This window comes from Mustela lutreola, chromosome 5 (genome assembly GCF_030435805.1).
Source record: "Mustela lutreola isolate mMusLut2 chromosome 5, mMusLut2.pri, whole genome shotgun sequence".
Taxonomy (NCBI): domain Eukaryota; kingdom Metazoa; phylum Chordata; class Mammalia; order Carnivora; family Mustelidae; genus Mustela; species Mustela lutreola.
In genome coordinates this window covers 59,149,607-59,167,351 of record NC_081294.1, presented here as the reverse complement: position 1 = coordinate 59,167,351, position 17,745 = coordinate 59,149,607, and the positions used below count along the sequence as shown (strand labels likewise).

The following is a 17,745-nucleotide window of genomic DNA, read 5'->3' as shown; positions in this document are numbered from 1 at the left end:
TATTCTCCTATTACAGACTGTATGGTCATTGCCTTCTATGTAGTGATTCAAGGATTCCAGTGTCTTCCTTTCTGTGGCTCCACCATCCTCTCGGGCGGGACACTGTGATTCTTCACTGGATCCCCTCTGTTTGTGTAGCGAACAGGCAGAGAGAAGACCTGCCTGGTTACATAAGAGGTTTCACAGATCAAGTCTGGACGTGGTGTGCATCACTTCTACACAAACTTTATTGGTCAGAATGAAGCATATGACCCCACCCTAAATGCTGGGAAGGCTGGGAGGGAGGCTGGTAAATATAGTCTTCTTGTATTCCCAAAAAGAAGAAACTGGATCTGTGAGCATCAAGCTAGCCTCTGCCACAAGAGGGGACTTCATTTGGTTGTTATTAAGATTAGAGAGTTAATATATGTAAAATACTCAGAACAGGCCCAGCATATTGGGGGCATCCATGATGTCAGGTTAAGTTGCAAGAGGAGTTTCTCTGATTTCACACTAATCACTGCTTGCTAAACAAGGGTGGCATTCTAAAGTTTCTGTCAAGCCCAACAGCTGGCTGGAGAGTTTTTTGAGCCCCAGTGCCCAAGGAAGCCAGCCAAGACTGCAGATGCCACCGCCAAGTCCGTGTGGCACATCCTCATGCTTTGTTTAATTTGGTTCCCTGGGTGGGATGAATTTTATGAGCAGGTGTTCTGGTTAATTAGGTGATTAATACTCTTCAAATTGGAGAGCCATTTCCCTAGTGACAGTTCTTGCTTTGCTCAAATGTGAGACAAAGCTTCATTGCATAGTTTGTACAGACCCATGATTGTACTCACCTGTCTGCCAGGCCTCTCAGGTCTGCCCTCTGGTGCTGAGGACCAAGAGCCTGACCCCACATCTGGCTGAATCACCACCATCTTGATGTACTAGTTTAGAGAAAAAAGAGCTCTTCACTTCATCTGGCCTCCTTTCAGACAGGGCAAAACTGATCTGGGATATATTTCTGGTTCCTTTCTGGGGATTCCAATCTGTATCATCTCTCCTAGAGCCCAGATGGCCAACCCATGTCCAAAAGCAAATCAAGTATCAGAGCTTTTTCTCGAATTTGCTCTCAAACCAATGGAATCTGTCCTAAACTCTCTTATGTTCCACATTCCCAAAGCCCTTTCCTTACACTCATATACCATTCTTTTCCTGCCTGTTCATAGCCATAGGTTCATAGCGTTTGCTTCCCTCAAGAGGAAGACCCTTTTCCTCACATTGAGCTCATCAAATCTGTGTATTCTCCAAAAACTGACTGGCATTCCTCAGCACTTCCAATCCAGTTTGAAGTGATTTTTTTTTCCTTTTTAGAATTTTTGTTGCACTTACTATCTGACTCACATTAATTAGCATTTAATTATATACCATATCTTTTATCTTCTTTCATATATCTTAAACTTCTCTTCCTAATTGGATTGTTGGCAGCTGTGAGCTGTGTCTTCTTCTGGGCGTAAAGTTCCCAATAAATGGCTATTCTATTGCTAAATTAAGCTAGATTCCACTTACACTTCTAGAAAATGGGTCAAATCCATTTTATTATACCAGCTGGGCCATACAACTGAAAATACGTCTACTCATTCTAGTTTCTCACATGTTCCAACTTTACAGTCACAGAGGAACTGAATCTCTTTCTCCAGTTCCAGTTGGAAAAATTTCAGGGAAGACTCTGATTGGCTTTATGTCAGTGCTCACCCCTAGAAAATCACTATTATGAGAGAGAGGCAAGATCATATAACAAGAAAGTTCTAAATTATAATCACATAGTTGGAGTGAAAGATGAAGAATTGTCCATTACAGGCGGCTCTGGATTTTGGAAGGTTCTATTGCTTTATCTTGTTCTCCAGGATAGGTTATATATTTTAAAGTTATGTATTCAGTCATCAAACATTTATCTATTCAGAGTAGATCTTGCCCCCTTGGGAAGCTCAATAGTATAACTGGCAGTAAAACTTTAATATTCTTTTTTTCTCAACAGAGAGAAAAGAAGCCTTTGCATGGAAAAATAATGACCTTCCAGGTCCAGCTGATGGTACCTTTACTCAATCCTGCTCCCCCAGAAATGCCCTAAAATTCACATATGTGAATTTTTCCCTCCCCTGGGAAGATTTAGTAGGAATCACAGTCTTAATCTCAAATTGGAGTTTTCGTCATCTTTCCCTTCCCTCCCCGTTCACATATTCCTCAGAGATCTACTAGGATGGCTCCGTGAGGGAGTGTGTCAGTTCCAGGGCCCCTGGTAAGAAGCAGACAACACAACCCAAAGGAGTAATCTGAAGAAGGTAAAGTAGAGGGACTATTTAGAAAAGTGAGATAGGGTTAAGGAATCAAGAGATGGGGACTGCCCAAGGTTTAGCAGTAACAGAAAGCTACTCCTACTCCCTAAAGAGATAAGGGGATGCGAAGGGCAGCTGGAGGACATGAACTCTGACCTTCAGTAAAGGAAGGTAGCCACTGCCACACTGCTATCCTTATAGAGGAAGCGCTGACTTTCCTCCAGATTTCTGGGCTAGTTCCCCACATGGGCAGACCCAAGGGAGCACAGGTGATACAGTCCATATAGTGGGCAGAGCAGTCTGGACAGTTCACTGGGGAACAACCAGCACAAATGGTAAGTTTCAGTGGGAGGGAAGCAAACATATCAGAATGTGGGGTGGGGCGGAGAATGTATATAGTTATCAAAAAACAAAAAACAAAAAACAAAAGCCCACTCAGAGTTTCTAGAAGAGTATAGTTTCCTCCTCCTCCCACAGAAGATCAAGTAACACTGATCGAAATGACTAAAACTGCAGCAAGAGGGTGTCAAATAAGCTAGGTGATTGGAGAGATGATTCATTTGCATACTTGTAAATTAGTCATTCACCAATCATCAGAGATGAATTTGTACCTCTAGGCATCAAGCATGCAAAAATGAATTAGATACTTCTGTATGTTTGAAAATTTTTAAAATAAATGTTGGAATTAATAGATTCTATACATTCCCTGACTTTGAAAATCTAATAGACTGGATCTGCAAGATTTCCTGGAGAAATGAAAGGCTCCACTAACTCTGGGCTAGCCAGACGGGAAAGAGCCAGGAAGAATGTTCAGGAGGGATGTTACGCGGAGTGGGTGTGGGAGAGCAGGAGGAGTTGAGGTACAGACGTAGAAATCTACTTCAAAGTTCAGGTTTGCATTGCAACGTGTGCATTTTAGAAAAAAATCCCTTGATCATCCGGACCAAGGATGAATTGTTGGAACAACAACAACAAAAAAGTAAGAAAGAGAAATGAGTTGGGGGCTGGTGTGACCAATGGCCGTGCCTGAAACAAGGATCTGAACAATAGAGCTGGACGCCCAAAGATGAAGAGGGAACAGATGCAAGTGATACTCCTGAGGAATAATTAACAGGACTCGGGAACTGAATGGCTGTGGTATGAAACAGAGGGAAGATGCTTTGGTGCTGTTTGGCCTTCTCGTCATCCCCTTACTTTTTCAGCCTACAGCTCCCCAGTTTTCCTTTGAGAACACTGCTCCTGCCTGCCTCGCTGAGTATAACTTTCACGGAACTGTTATCCACAGATTCTGGCCTTCTGTGGTTAACAGGGTGATTACATAACCTAAGCCAGGCCAGTCTTTGTGTCTTGGGAATTTGGAAGTTTGGGATTTTGGAAGTTTGGGCTTGATCCTAGATCCTGCTTGGTTTGTGTCTCTTTAAAAACTTCCTTCTTTAGTTTCTTCCTCCTTAAATTTGTATGCTACCCAAAGGCGTTCATAAAAATTATTTCTTTTTAACTTCAATTAGCTAGTTTCTATTGCTGAAACCAGAAAACCTCAACTGATTATAGTAGCCATGTAAATAATGGTGCCTTCCACTGAGAGACAGAAAACAGGTGGAGGAGAAAGTTTGAGGTGAGTTTCTTTGGGGAATGGGTGGGCAGTTTGCTTTCGAGAAGCCTCGAGAGAACTAAAGGAAAAAAATCCAAAAGTTGGCCCTGGAGGCTTATGCGAAACTCTGAAAATGACACCATAAGGTGTAAATGCCATCTCTGGTACTTAGACATAATAAGTCCTACCCAACAAACTCGCCTCCTAAGGACTTACTCATACTTCTCTGGGAAGAGTAATGCTTCAGAAGCCATAAGGGAGAGTGGGTAGAGCCTAATTCTAAGCACTGGGAGCCCTGGGTCCTGGCTCTGGCTCTTTCATTAATTAGCTGGATAACCGTGTACCAGTGACCCTCCCTCTCTGAGCCTCAGTTTCCACATTATTGAATACAGAGGCTGAATTATATTGGGTGTTCTCCAAAAATTTCAAAAGAATTTTAAGTTTATATGTAAAAGGGTCAGCTATACCAGGGAAACTGGGTTCAACAAACCTTAAACCAGTTTCCTTACGGCAGGACTTCTCAGAATCTTAAATATGCTCATTGGTGATGCCAATCTCCAAGAGTGGTGAAAGCGAGCATTTCTCACCCTATTTTTGCCCAAGAACCCCTCCTTCCCCCCTTTCTTGAAGAAACACGTAGAACTAGTAGTCGTCAGATCACACTTGCAGAAATGCTGGATCAGGTGGCTTTCAAGGTGGTTCCAGCGCTGCTCCCTAATTTTGTATGGCCCATGCCCTCTTCACCGCCTGTTTCTTTGGGATGATTGACTCTCAGGCTCTGTTCTGAAGTGTTCTCCCAAAGAAAAGCAAGCACACTTGAATGCCTATTAAGTCACTTAAAGATCTAGTCAGGCTCATGAAATTTCCCATCAGCTTAAATGGAAAACAAAGTCCCTGCCCTCCACCCCACCCTCACACTGTGCTCAGAGCACAGACCCAGGCCCAGCCTAAAAGGATTGCAAAACATGCTCTAGCGTGCATTTGGGAAAACAAAGAAAACTCCACTCTTTTCTGCTCCAGACAGTCTGAGACGCTTTTGTGCCCTTGGTTCTTTGCCCAGTTCTCTCATCTGCCTCAGTCCTGGTACTAAATTGGTTCAAGGTTTGGAGGAAAGTTTCAGAGGAAAGGATGTTTAGAGTTCTTAGAAGCTGAAGTCACTCTATGGACCAGGGCTTAGACTCTCTATGGTCACCAGAGGGCGCTGAGAACAGCATCGGTACAGAAAGCTGCTCCCAAGAAAAACAGCAGTAAATTACGCCTAATGTGTTTATGAATGATGGAGGGGCTGAAGTGTGTGTGACTGTGTATGTACGTGTACACGTACGTGCAGTCGGGTGCCTGGAGCTATGATTTTGAAAATATGTTAAATAGTATAAAATAAAATCTACACCTCTACTATAAATTCACAGGATACGGTCAAGTCGTTGAAAATTTCCTTCAAGGAAAATGAGGCAGAAGGAATTAGAATAGTATTTATATGAAAGAAAAGGAAAGAGCTCTCAGTAGCGTAATTATTATTGTGGTATGTGTGATTGTGCATAGTGTGAGGCGATGCATGTACACATGTGGGTATGTGAGTGTGAGGGTGTATAACGGTGTGTGTGTGAGCCTCAGTATAAGCATGTGTGTGCATGCAAGTGTGTGTGTGGCGGGGGGGGGGGTGTGTGTGCACGCACGTGCATGTTCAGGGCTCATTTGGACTTTTCCAGTGTGAGCAGACCTTAAAGAAGTCTGGCAATACTTCCTCCAGTTGCTGCCCTCTCCCTCCAAACAAACAAACAAAATCATTCCTACAAGTATTTATGGAGCCTCTAACACACGCGCCCCTCCCCACCAGCATCTGGAAAAGCTCAGACCTGGCCAATTTAGAGCGCTATGGAAGAATGAAGGCTCTGGGGCCGAAAGGATGTCTCACATGCGAATGACTGTTTTGCAAAAGCACTTTCTCTTCTTTGATGCTCCAAACAACCCAGATAGGCGGTCCCAAACAGAGCTGTGGCCCCTTGCTTTGAGAAAACCGAGGCTCAGAGGTGACATGATTGGCCCGGAGTCACCAAGTCAGGGAGCAAAAGCTGACTATGGACAGGCATTGTCAGTCCAGGGATCCTAGTTCCGGTCATCGTGACTTTTAGCTGCACAGCGGGCGTTGGGTCTAGGCAAAGCAGGACCCGTCTGCATGTGGGGTTTGTCAGCAGCAGCCTGATGAACAACACTATCAAACATTTTATGTGACACGCGTGACTGTGAAATGCGTAGTATCAATAAAACAGGTCCTTTAGGAATAAGTTGCAGATCTTTGCCAAGATGAGGTAGGATCTTTGAGGATCTTCCTAGATGAGGACACAGCTTCGATGGGCTGTGGTGTAAAATATGAGTGAATGTGAGGACTGCGGTTTGGGGTACCTAGGAGCTGTGTGGCCTTGAGCAAGTCCCTTTACTTCTCTGAAATTTGTTTCATTTATAACATGGGGTACTCAGATGCCCTCTTGCGGGACGATATTGAAACCCAAGGAAAGAAAACTGAGCTGAGTGCCTAGCTCAGTGCCAGAATAAAGAGAAAGTGCCACCAGCCTGATCAGTCCTTGGCTCCGTAACAGTGAATGGGTCTCAATTTTGGGACCCTGCTGGCCGAGCCCCTTTTCCTCCCCTCTAACACATCTCCTGCCTCCTCCCCTCCGGGCTCTGGGTTGCTCCAGCAAAGTTCCCAACTTAGTCGACATGACGTGCGGCGCAGCCAATGAGAGGCGGGGCTGGCGTTTTTTGTGGGGGGCGGGAGGGGTGGGCCCCGCGTCTCCGGTGTCTGCCCTGCTCAGTGAATGGAGAGAGCGAGCGCCGGCCAGCTCACCCGGCCGCCCCGTGCCCCAGCCGCCGCCGCCGCGCTCCCGAGCTCAGCCCCAAGTCGGACCGCCTCGGGCGCCGTGCCCCACTGCGCTCGCCCCCAGGTCCCCGACCCGGCCCACGCCCCGGGCAGCGGGCCAGCGGGCCCAGGAGGCGCTCTGTACCTGGGCACTCCGAGCGATGCGCAGCGGGGCAGCAGCAGCCCCGCGGATGGAGCTGCTGCCGCTGCTGCCGCCGCCGCCGCCCGGCGCGCCCCGCTCCGCCCGCGCCCCGTGCGCCTGAGCGCCGAGCTCGCTCCTCCTCCGCGCCAACTCCGCCGCCCGCTCCCCAGGCCGCTCGGGCTCCGCGCGCGATTCCCCGGGCTCCACGCGTCTTGCCCCGCCGAGGCAGCCTCCTCTGGGCGTGGGCCCCTGCACACCATGGCCCCCGGGCGGACAGGGGCCGGCGCCGCCGTGCGCGCCCGCCTGGCGCTGGCCTTGGCGCTGGCGAGCGTCCTGAGCGGGCCCCCAGCCGCCGCCTGCCCCACCAAGTGTACCTGCTCCGCCGCCAGCGTGGACTGCCACGGGCTGGGCCTCCGGGGGGTTCCCCGGGGCATACCCCGCAACGCCGAACGCCTGTGAGTACCCCCGCCCCACCCAACCCGGGCCACCCACCTGGGTCCATAGTGGGGCCCCCAGGCACCAGATCTTTCCTCTCCCCTTGGCCGCACTGGATGCAGTCTCTTGTCACCTCTCCCGGGTCGGATCCTTTATCCCCTGAGTTGGGGTCTGTGGCCTTGGTCAGGTCTAGGGAGAGAGGTCTTGAAGCCCACTGCGATGGGCAAAGAGCAGTGCTTCTCCAGGGGTGAAGGTTCCAGACGCAGGGCCGGGTGACAGCTTCCAGCAGAACGCTGGCAGGAAGCGAGGGGAGGAAAGAACACTGCAGCCAGTGAGGTCTTAGGACGAGGGCAAGGGATCCGCGCACGTTTAGGAGGTGGGCGAAGGAGAAAGCCGAAAGGTGATGGGGCGTAAGGGCACGGAGACGGGAGAGGGCCGAGACTCCGACCTGCCTGAAGATCAGAAAGGGCCAGTCACTTTCCGGCTGCCCTTAGAAGCGAAGTTGAGAATGTGTATAAAGGTCTAACTTCTGAGGAACCAAGCGAATTGAGAGTGGGTGCTTGCAAAACCCGCCCTGCCTGGAGCGCAGCCTCCCAGATGCCAAGTTGCAGCCGGGGTGAATTTTTTATGGCTTGGTTATAAATGCCTCCCCAAACGGGCCGGAGAATGGAAATGCTGACAGCCCTTTAAATGAGACCGAGCGCTATAATCTTACAAACCGCACTCAGCCTCGGATCCTGGGTTTGGCAGCAAGAGGAGAGGCGTTTGGAGAGTGGGGTGGATTGACCCTCGTTTTAACCCCAATTGTGCAACCAAATATTTACTTTTCATATGTCAACGTTTTGGAAACATTTATCATTTTGATCCTCGGACCAAATTCAAAACTTGAACTCCGAGGGTGGGCTCTTCCCAGCCCACAGTTGGGGAGTAAGGAAAGAAGGAGAAATGGAGGAGGGGGTTGGAACCGGCCTGGGAACACAGCCCAGAAGTGGGTGAGGGTTTGCTCCAGTGTAATCGACTTCTCCTTCTCCGCGTCTTGCTCTCCCTCTGTCTCCCTTGCCCATTGCATCTCAGGGGTGGGTGCATTGGGTCTTCCGTTCTGCTCTCTTGACTTGAGGCTGTAAGAGAGTGGCATGAGACTGAATTTGTCCTACAGCGTGTTACTCCTGTTGATCACCTCCTGTCACCTCACGTCTCTTCCTCTAACTCCGCGTGTCCCTAGGCAGACTCAGTATAACTGTTTTCCTTTCTCCTGGAGCTTTCCTGTGGCTCAAAACATACATTTTTTTTTTCCAAGTGCATTCTTTATTCTGTGTGGTCGTGCAATTCTAGAGCACTGGAGCCGAACCTTCATTAACATAAGTAGAAAAGGAGGCTCAGACTTTTAAGAAGACTTGCCCAAGGTAACGCAGCAAGTTAGTGGCAAAAAAGGGGCCACAATCCAGGTGTCCACAGCTTAATTCAGATCTTATATTTTACAGTACCAGTTTAAAACTAGTTGTAGTGGTATTTCTGGGTATCTCCCCGTCTACTAGCCGTCTTTGGAACAAGGGTCAGTTGGGGCCAAGATCTGTAAATAGATGCTCCTGGGAGGTTTCTGGCTGGGCTTGGGTCTTAGGGTAGCCTGCTCTTGCTACTGCTTTGGGTGGACCCCGCCAACATTCAGCTTGCTGTGACATTGGCTCTCCTGTTTGGAATCGTGAGACTACCTCTCCTCCATCCTCAAAATCATGGTACCTGTTTGGGAAACTGCGGGTGGGGGTGGGCATGAGCCCTTCTCCTGCTGGCAGGTAGGGAAGTCCTCAAAAGCTGTAGACACAGCACTGCAGTCAGTATGCCACCGACCTCTTTCCCCGGGAGACCCAGGCAGCTTGGAGCGCCCCATCTGCTCTACCACTGGAGACACTGGGTAGAGACCGAGTCCTGGGGATTCCCATGTCCCCCTGCTGCAGTCACTGTCGTTCGCAGGCACTGGCAGAGTGGGAAGTGCTTTGGAATATCTGAGTCTCAACTACCTTGGTTCCGGGCACTGGTGCCTCTTGGGCTGGGGTGTGTGGAGTGACGTGGTTGCCAAGGCTGGCTCCTCATTTTGGTCTTCCTACCCTGGGAGAGGGGACAGCCTTTAGAAGAAAGCTTGGTCAGGAGGGCTGCCTGGGGGAGGACCAGCCCACCCACAGTCCTTCACCACCTCTCATCCTCCGTCAATCAACGCAGATGGAACGTTTGAGTTCTGCAAACTCTTGGGGGGATGTTTGGCATTTCTAAGCTATGGGAAGGATTTTTTTAAGGGAGGAATTTCTCATTCATTCCTTTCTTCATTCATTCAACAAACATTACTTGAACCTCTAGGCATTCCAGTAACTGTATATAAAATCATTGCATATACAGAAGAAAACCAGCAATTCAGCTTAAAGAATGTAAGCAGAGGACAGAAGAAGGAAACTTCCTTTAGTCAGGCTTTGAAACTCCCCAGCACTCGTTTTCTTCACGGGGCATATGGTCTGTCAGCATTGGCATCACATGCTCAGGACTTTCCTCAAATCCAGTTTTCTGATCTCTAATGTTTATATTGTGTTTTACAACAAAGGAGAAGCATTTTCTCCCTTTTTCCATTCCTGCTACTTGGCCTCCCAGAGAGACTTCTCTGGAGGAGTGTGTGTATGTGTGTGTGTGCACATACATGTGCAAATGTGTGTCATTGTCTCTCTGGGGGTTTTCACTTCTGAGGCCTTATGTGCTCATGCTACCCCTTAAGGAAAATCTGTATGGGGATAATGTGGTCACCATTTGGACTTTGCTTCAGGCCTGGAATGGGGCTTGTTTCATTGTTCATGATTAAGCTGGTATCAGAGTCGGGGGTCTGTGTTCCAGCTTCTTCTCCATAATGTCAGCACATTACACAGAAAGAGAAACTCTCTATCGTTTATAAACTACTGACATTTTTTCCCCCTCAGTGAGGAGGTGACACCCACAAGAAAACTAAATAAACGCAGGGGAGAATTCAGTGTAATTTATTATCCATGCAGCAAAGATAGCGGACAAGAGGAGAGGAAGTGAATGGTGGTGCTTGAAACAAAACATTTACCATGGAGCACAGAGTAAACAGATGTCGCAGTTACCCTTCTGAGTACAAAAGGAGCCCACAGATGTAATTCTTCTCCAACCACAATCTCGGCTTGGAAAAAGAGGAGACAGATGAAAACGAACTCTCACAAGGGGCCCCTTCTCCCCATGCTGCCTCAAGGCAGGCAGAGGCCTACTTCTCACCCGCAGCGAGGTGGTGGCCTAAACACGGAATGGGGCAAGAGTGGACATCTTTGGTTTTTCACTTGGCTCTGGAACATGCTGGAGACTGCTGTATTTAAATAAACATTTCCTGTTTGCGAACGAAAACGGGCGAAAGGCTGAAACGTGAGAATGTGGTAACTTAATTTTCTCCATCACTCCAGATGATGGCAAGCTTCGCCGGTGGTTGGGTCCAATAAAAACCGACACCATGTCACAGGCTTTCCCTCACGACCACAGAGGTCTCCAGGTCAAGTGGGCGACATTCCAAGATGCTCCACAGCCAAGCCCTGCATCCTGGTACTTCTAGCCTTGGAGGCAGCCCAGCAGACGAGGGGCAGTTTGGTGAATCACAGGCCCTCTCTGAGCCACCCGTAGTGATGTGGCCTTTCAGAGAAGCACAGTGCTCTCCTGGTGAACCCAGGACGGGGGCAGGGCTGGACGGGGGCAGTTCAGCGCACCTGCCTCCAGTGTGCTGTGCTACTGGACGGATTGCTTTGCCTTTCTGGGCCTCCTTTTCCTGAAAGCAGAAGTCTAGTGTAGTCCTAATAGCTTTCCCTGTACGTCCTCTTTCCCAGTGCCTGACAAATGGTAGGTTTTCAACCGGTATGTGTTGATTAAATAAGTAAGTCTCAAAAACACAAGTTTTTCTTTAGTTCTTACAAGTAAAAGATGGGTGATTATGGTTTTGCGTTTTTTATGTATGGCCAAGGGCGACTTACTAGTAACCTATTACATGAGTTATTAAGGGTTTCTAAAATTTGGCTTTCATGAACTAAAATTATTGCCTTACTAGAGTTACCAAGGACTCCTAATGAGGGATGCACTCTGGAGTCTGGTTGCCAGGCGTTGCTTAGCAACCTTGCAAAACTCCTACTGTGCACAAGCCCATGAAAAGAGCTGGTAGTCCCGAACACTTAAACTGTAGGCCTTTCTAATCAGAACCTCATCAGCATCATCCTGAGCTCTCTGTGGTTTTTGATTGCTGCTCTTCTTGTATTAATTGATGTATTTGTAGGATCATTATTAAGTTTTGCTTTTGCACATCATCTGGGTCTCGTATATTTCTGCATTTTTTGCATTTTGATTGTTATTTTGTTTCTCTCTGTTTCTGTTTGTTGTCTCTGAGTTCTTCCTCCCCTGCAAAGTGAGAATGGTAGATCTGAGAGCCATGGGATCTTTTGCAAGGACTAAGTGCTGTGACAAGGTTTCAGAACCCCATGCCTCCCAGTTCAGGCTGTGGGCTCTGCAGACAGGCAGCTCTGGTTTGAATTCTGTCTGTCAGGGCTTTGCTGTTGCACCCTGGGCGAATGACTCCGCTCCTCTGGGCTGTAGTCTGTTGAATCCCTTTGTACTGCATTTCCGCAGCTGTAATACTGGCACGAGGATCATACTGGCCCAGTGAGCATGCTGTGAGTGTGGCCCCGGATGAGCCATGTCAGGCACTCAGCACAGTGCCCAGTTCTCCAGCTACTGCTCTCTACCAGTAAAGTGTGCGTCATAAATGCTCCTCTAGGAGACAGTCAGAGAAAATAATGAACAGGAAGCGCTTAACACAGTACCTGGCGCTTAGGCCTCCACCAGCTATCCGTAGTGGTGACCATGGCCGTTTCTTCTGTTGCTTCATCTCAAGCCCCATCCAGCTGGAAAGTTGGAGATGCCCACTGTTTCAGTGTGCGCCACTGAGGCAAGCTCCTCGCCTGCACGTACGCTGTGCCCGGCGTAACTCGTGCCTGGTCCCCTCCCTCTCCTCTCCAGCTAAGCCCAGGTTGGCCTCGGTTCCATAAAAAGGGGATTACGGTTGAAGTGGTTTATATCTTTTCCATGGGCGTGCTGCTTTGTGGTATATTTAAAATAAGGAATGTATTTTATTTATTTATTTTGGGGGGTTGCATTTTCATGGGGGAATTTTTGGCCCTGACTATTTTTTTTTTTTTAAAGCTCATTCTTTCTGTCTTTCCCTAAATACCTTTTACTGACTTCCCGTGTCTGCTTCTGTTACTGCTTTTACTTGAAACAGCTGTATTTACTAGTACGCTCCACCCTCATTACGTAAGGTGGTCTTAACCCTTTTCAGAACGGCTGAGAAGGAAAAAGTGAGGCACGAAGGCTTTTCCAGGACGCTTTTCTGGACCATTACTAATCCCAGATAGGATAGATGCAGAGGGTATCCTGCTTGGGTGCGTGGTGTTGAGTTTCCAAGGCATTCTCCAGCCTTGCCCAGGTGGGAAGCGCTCATAGTGGGAATCTTCTGCTTCTCGGTTCTGAAGACCAGCATTGTGTTTTGTAAGTACTGCTAGGGCTGGTCTGCCAAAAGGTATCCTTTCCTTCCCACTCACTGTGGTCTTTGTAGCTCTGTGGCCAGCACTGTATTTGATACAGCATTCCCTGGAAAACATTCATCAGGATTATGTTGTTAAAAGCCCTCAATAGTGAGTGGATGGGGAGGTGGGAAAACCAACAACCTTTGGGTAAAGGCCTAGACTTCAGAGGCAGACAGGGCCCACTCCTGGTTTCTCCGCTTACCAGTTGGGTGACCTCAGTTTTCTCATCTGTAAGGTGGGGATGATAAAAACTACCCCCTTCGTAGGATGCTGTGAGTACTGAATTTACTCACACGGACTGCCCGGATCACAGTGCATCCTCCCGAAGTACTCCTAGTGTGGTTTTCATAGTGATTCTTACTGACTGTAGCCCTCCTTCCGGGACAAGCCCAAGTCACAGCCTGATGGGAACAACATAGACTGTCAGGGTTGAAAGGGCTCCTCTGGTTCATGTTCCAACCACGTGCAGACTGATCTTCCACCGACATAATTTTGGAGAGAGCGGCCATTCTCCTTTGCTGGATTACAGCTAGTGGGGAGGAACTCAGTTTTCCCTAAAGCAATTTATTCCATTTTAGAAAACAGTTTTAACAAGAAAATTTTCTTTGCCTGGGGGTTGAACTTATCTCCCCCTGACTGTTGTTACACAGAGCAAATATAATCCTTCTTCCAAATGGTAGGATTTCAAAAATGTTACTGCTGTCGTGCTTCTCACTACCCACTTATCTTAGTCTTCTTCTTTCTTCCATAAATTTTTATAATTGCCTCAACTATTCTGTGTGTGTTAGGCTCTGAGACAGGCCCTCTTCCCGTTCCTAGTTATCGTCCTCCAAATAGGTTCCAGTCTTCTTTGCTGGTCTTAAGAGTTAGAATGAGTCCTTCCACTCCCTTGCTATCTAAACTTCTATCAACATCCCAAAGGGACATTTTCACTTCAGAGAGCCACACCCCTGGCTTGGCTCTTTCCCACCAGGCTGTTCATCGCATCCCTGGTGTCACCCAGCCCTCCCTGCTGTTGGTCCTATTTTCTCCATCTCAGATTTGCACAGTTGACTTTTTGGAGTCTAAGTGCAACACTCTGCATTATCGTAATTAAATTTTGGCAAATAGTTTAATTTCATCAGCTCTTCAGCGACATTTTCTGTTTGGATTCGCTCATCTCGTGTGTTACTACTCCTCCCCCTTCTCCCTCTGCAGGGTTCCTGAGCTCGCCCTGTGGATCTTGATCCAGGTTCTCAATGGAACCAGCAGAGTCCTCTCTGCTTGTTTAAAGTCTTTCTATGGCAGGGGTTTGGATTACATGAATATATTGTCCTGTTCTTTCTGGCTGGGATGCATAGAACTGTTGTGGTCTTCTTGGCCAGTAGCATCTTCTTCCCCTGGGGTTCTGTTGTTCATATTTTCTCTGGAATGATTTCCTATTAATGCTTAATTCCTCTGTTTGTCAAATACTTTCTAAAGTCTTGGTTACTCTTGGCCCTTTCCGTTGTGATTTGAGTTTCATCCTTGTCCTATTGGGCTGGTACCAGAAGCCCCACCAGCATGGGATGGGCCTTGATAGGACATGTGTGTGTGTGCGTGTGTGCAGACACGCCCATGTGTGTGTTCTCTCCTGTAAAGTACTGTAATGTGTGAAGTTAGCTCTTCTGTCAGCAGCAGAGCACCATGGAGAAGCCTCACTCTTGTGAAGTGATTTCCTTTAACATCTTGGGCGCCCACTGGCACAGAGCACATTTGCTTGAGCAGTGCTGGGGAATGAGGCATAGAGTTGCACAGGCTCTCCCCAAATTTTGAACCAATGATAACGATAATGACAACAACAGTCACTGCCACCGCAACAGCTGCGGGTGGTTAACCCCCTCATTGTGCCTGGCACTACTCTCACACTTTCTTTACATACTTTCTCTCATTTAATTTAACAATCATGCAAGGCAGAAACCCATCCTGTCTTCATTTGACGGATAAGGAAACTAAGAGAGGTGAAGTAATTTTCCCAGGTTTGATCAGTAGAGTCAGGGCTCATTCAGGCAGACTGGTCTCAGGTCTGAGCTCCCCCCTGCTGATATGCCATCATTCCTCAACAAGCCTTCTAAGTCAGCCTCCTTGCTTGTTTTCCAAACCCAATTTTCAAATAAGAAGGAGGAAAGAAGGAAAAAAAAAAAAAAAAGAATCCCGGTCGAAACAGTGAGCACCTGTTTGATGTGAGGCATCCCAAAAGGAATGCTGGGGCTGCGTTCTGGATAGTTGGTGGTAGAGCCGTCATGTCCAGTCTGGAGAAGCAGGCGGCATTCAGATTGGAGCTTGAAGGATGAATAGCGTTCCCATTGGGAGTGATGGAAATGTGGTATAGATTTGCGGGAGTTCATGGTTACATTGAACAAAAGAGAGCCTGAGCCCAATTTAGAATGAATAGAAACTGTTCTTGAAGAAGTGTCATCTAACAAGGGTGTTTAGAGAAGAATCCATTAGGTCAAGTCTGAGGAAAAGTATCACCATGGTTAGATGGCTAATATTTTTATTTTGGATTTGAGGGGATAAACCCCCTAAGAAGAATTCTGAGGAGGCTTCTTGACCAGTATTTTCCCCAAAAGTATTTGCTTAAATTTTTGCTGGGATTGCCTTCCCTCCCAGTTAGATGTACCACTGGGCTTCTCTCCGCCTTGATCTCTGGGCTCCCCCACCCTGAAATCGGGTCCTGATAGAATAAGACATGTAGAAGATGCATCACAGTTGGAGTAAATATGCCTCCACTTTCCACAGCCTTATACTGCTTGTGTGGGCTTCGACTCCTCTTGTCCAAAACGCCAGTCTGGCTTCTCGACCCCTGATTCATTCTGCACTTTGGCAGTAGTGTGGATTGTGGTTCCTGAAATTGAGCCAGCACATTTAGCCACCCACCTTGACTCCCTCTTGAGTTTTTCGGGCTCCCTAGTTCCTGTACTTCCTGTCTGCTACCTGGCATACTCACTACTTGCTCCCCTGCACTCTAGAATTAGTGTATGCCCTGACTCCGGCTGGTCTATAAGATGTGGAGCCCATGGTCCTCTTCTAATCTGAAATATGTGGGCTTAACCATGGACCTGTACATTATGCTTCCCTCCTTGAACTTGAGCTGCTCCAGGCCCCTGCCTTGACCCTTCCAGCTTGGCTTCTTGCCTTCTCACCCTGCCCTCCCTTTCAAGTAGCTCTCCATAACATCGACACTGAATTTGGACATTCACCACCTAAGCCTCAGGTCCTGGAATTGTATTTCAGGAGGTTCTTTGTGGCCTGGACCTTCACTGGAGACTGGAGACGCCTAGCTTGCGGTTGTGTCCCAGAAACACCTCAGACTTCCTTTTCATGGCCACCTGAAGGCATTTATGATGCCCAGGGTGAAGTGTAGAGATGCTCCAGGGCTGGGCGCTGTGCATGATCAGTTACTTACAGTGTGCAGTTACTTACAGTGTGCTGCCGAGTTTCCTACAACCTAAAGAGAGAATAGAGCAGATTTTTCCGCAATTGAAAAGCTCAGCAGTGATGATTTCATTGAAGAGATGTCCTGTTCAGAAATGTGGTACAGAAGTTTCTGGCCTGTCTAGCACTTTTCTGATATTCTTTCTTCTCTTCTCCATCTCTGCCCAGCTCTAGAGTGTACGTAGATAAGTGTTTAAATATGGGGTTTCTTTTTTTTCTTTTTTTTTTTTTTAATTTAAATTCAATTAACCAACATAGTACATCATTAGTTTCAGATGTAGTGTTCAATAATTCATCAGTTGTGTATAACATCCAGTGTTCCTGGGTGTCAGGATTAAGGAGGGCATGTGATTATATGGGGTTTCTAACTGGTATTAATGAGAAACGAATAATCAGTACAATTTGATATAACCTTAACTGAGTAAAAAGACTGAGGCCAAATCCTGGTTTCTATCACCACCCCCACTTTTTCTTTTAACTGTGGGACCTTGTACAAGTGTCTTTCTGAGTCTCAGTTTTCTCATCTGAAACCTTCAGAATGGTAGGACTAACCCTTCTCCTATGGGGCTGATGCAAGGTTTATATGAGATCAGATGTCTGCAGATGCCTCCTAAATTTAGAGCTCTGTGAATACCTTAATGAGTCCACCCACGATATCTGATTTTAACCACTAAATCCTGTATCTGAAAGACGATCAGCTTGCATTTTCAGAAGAGGAAACTCAATAATGAGTTCAAAGTCACCCATGCCTTCAGACTCTTGCTAGGTTTTCCTTTTCACTTCTTAAGGGGCATCTTTTACAAATGCAAATAAAGCACCTCACCAGCCAAGTCAGCAACCCAACCGGGGGAAGTTTAGAGGAATTTTTGCCTGAGTAATTGAGAAATGGCAGTTTCCAAGAAAGTAGAACCACAGAATGGGGCTGTATGAAGGATGAAGGTGTTTAAAGGAGCTATTGATTGAATGCCTACTATGTGCCAGGAACAACAATGAATAAAGCAAGTGAACTGTCCTCATAACTAGAATAGCTCAAAATGACATGGAATGCAGTCTGGGCTGTTGCTTCCCACCCAGTGACTGACAAGGCAAAGGCCACCATGCTTGGTTCAGAGAGGATGGAATGGTCGGGGGAAGATGCTAGAACAATAAGGGAGGTGACACTAAGCCCTCAGGAACCACTGATGAAAACTAGTCCCATTCATCCCTTTTAGTGGATACAAATATGCAGAAAAACTCACATGTCATAAAAAAAAAAAGTACAGTAGAATTAAAAAAACTCATGGGGAAAATATTAATCTGAGAACAATTGTATCCGAGAAAGCATTTAAGTATGCCTCTGCAGCTAGCTGGCAAACAGCACC

General features: G+C 47.3%; 1 protein-coding gene and 1 pseudogene across 1 annotated transcript in view; one reads left to right on the top strand and one right to left on the bottom strand.

Annotated features, from left to right (window-relative positions):
* The window catches only part of LOC131831889 (large ribosomal subunit protein uL18-like), a 50,651-nt pseudogene extending 42,584 nt beyond the window's left edge, over positions 1–8,067 (bottom strand).
* SLIT3 (slit guidance ligand 3) overlaps positions 6,698–17,745 on the top strand; it is a 589,205-nt gene continuing 578,157 nt past the window's right edge. The window contains exon 1 of the mRNA XM_059174255.1: positions 6,698–7,339. Coding sequence (XP_059030238.1) covers positions 6,702–7,339 — 638 coding nt within the window. The 5' untranslated portion in view covers positions 6,698–6,701. The remainder of the gene's footprint in view (positions 7,340–17,745) is intronic.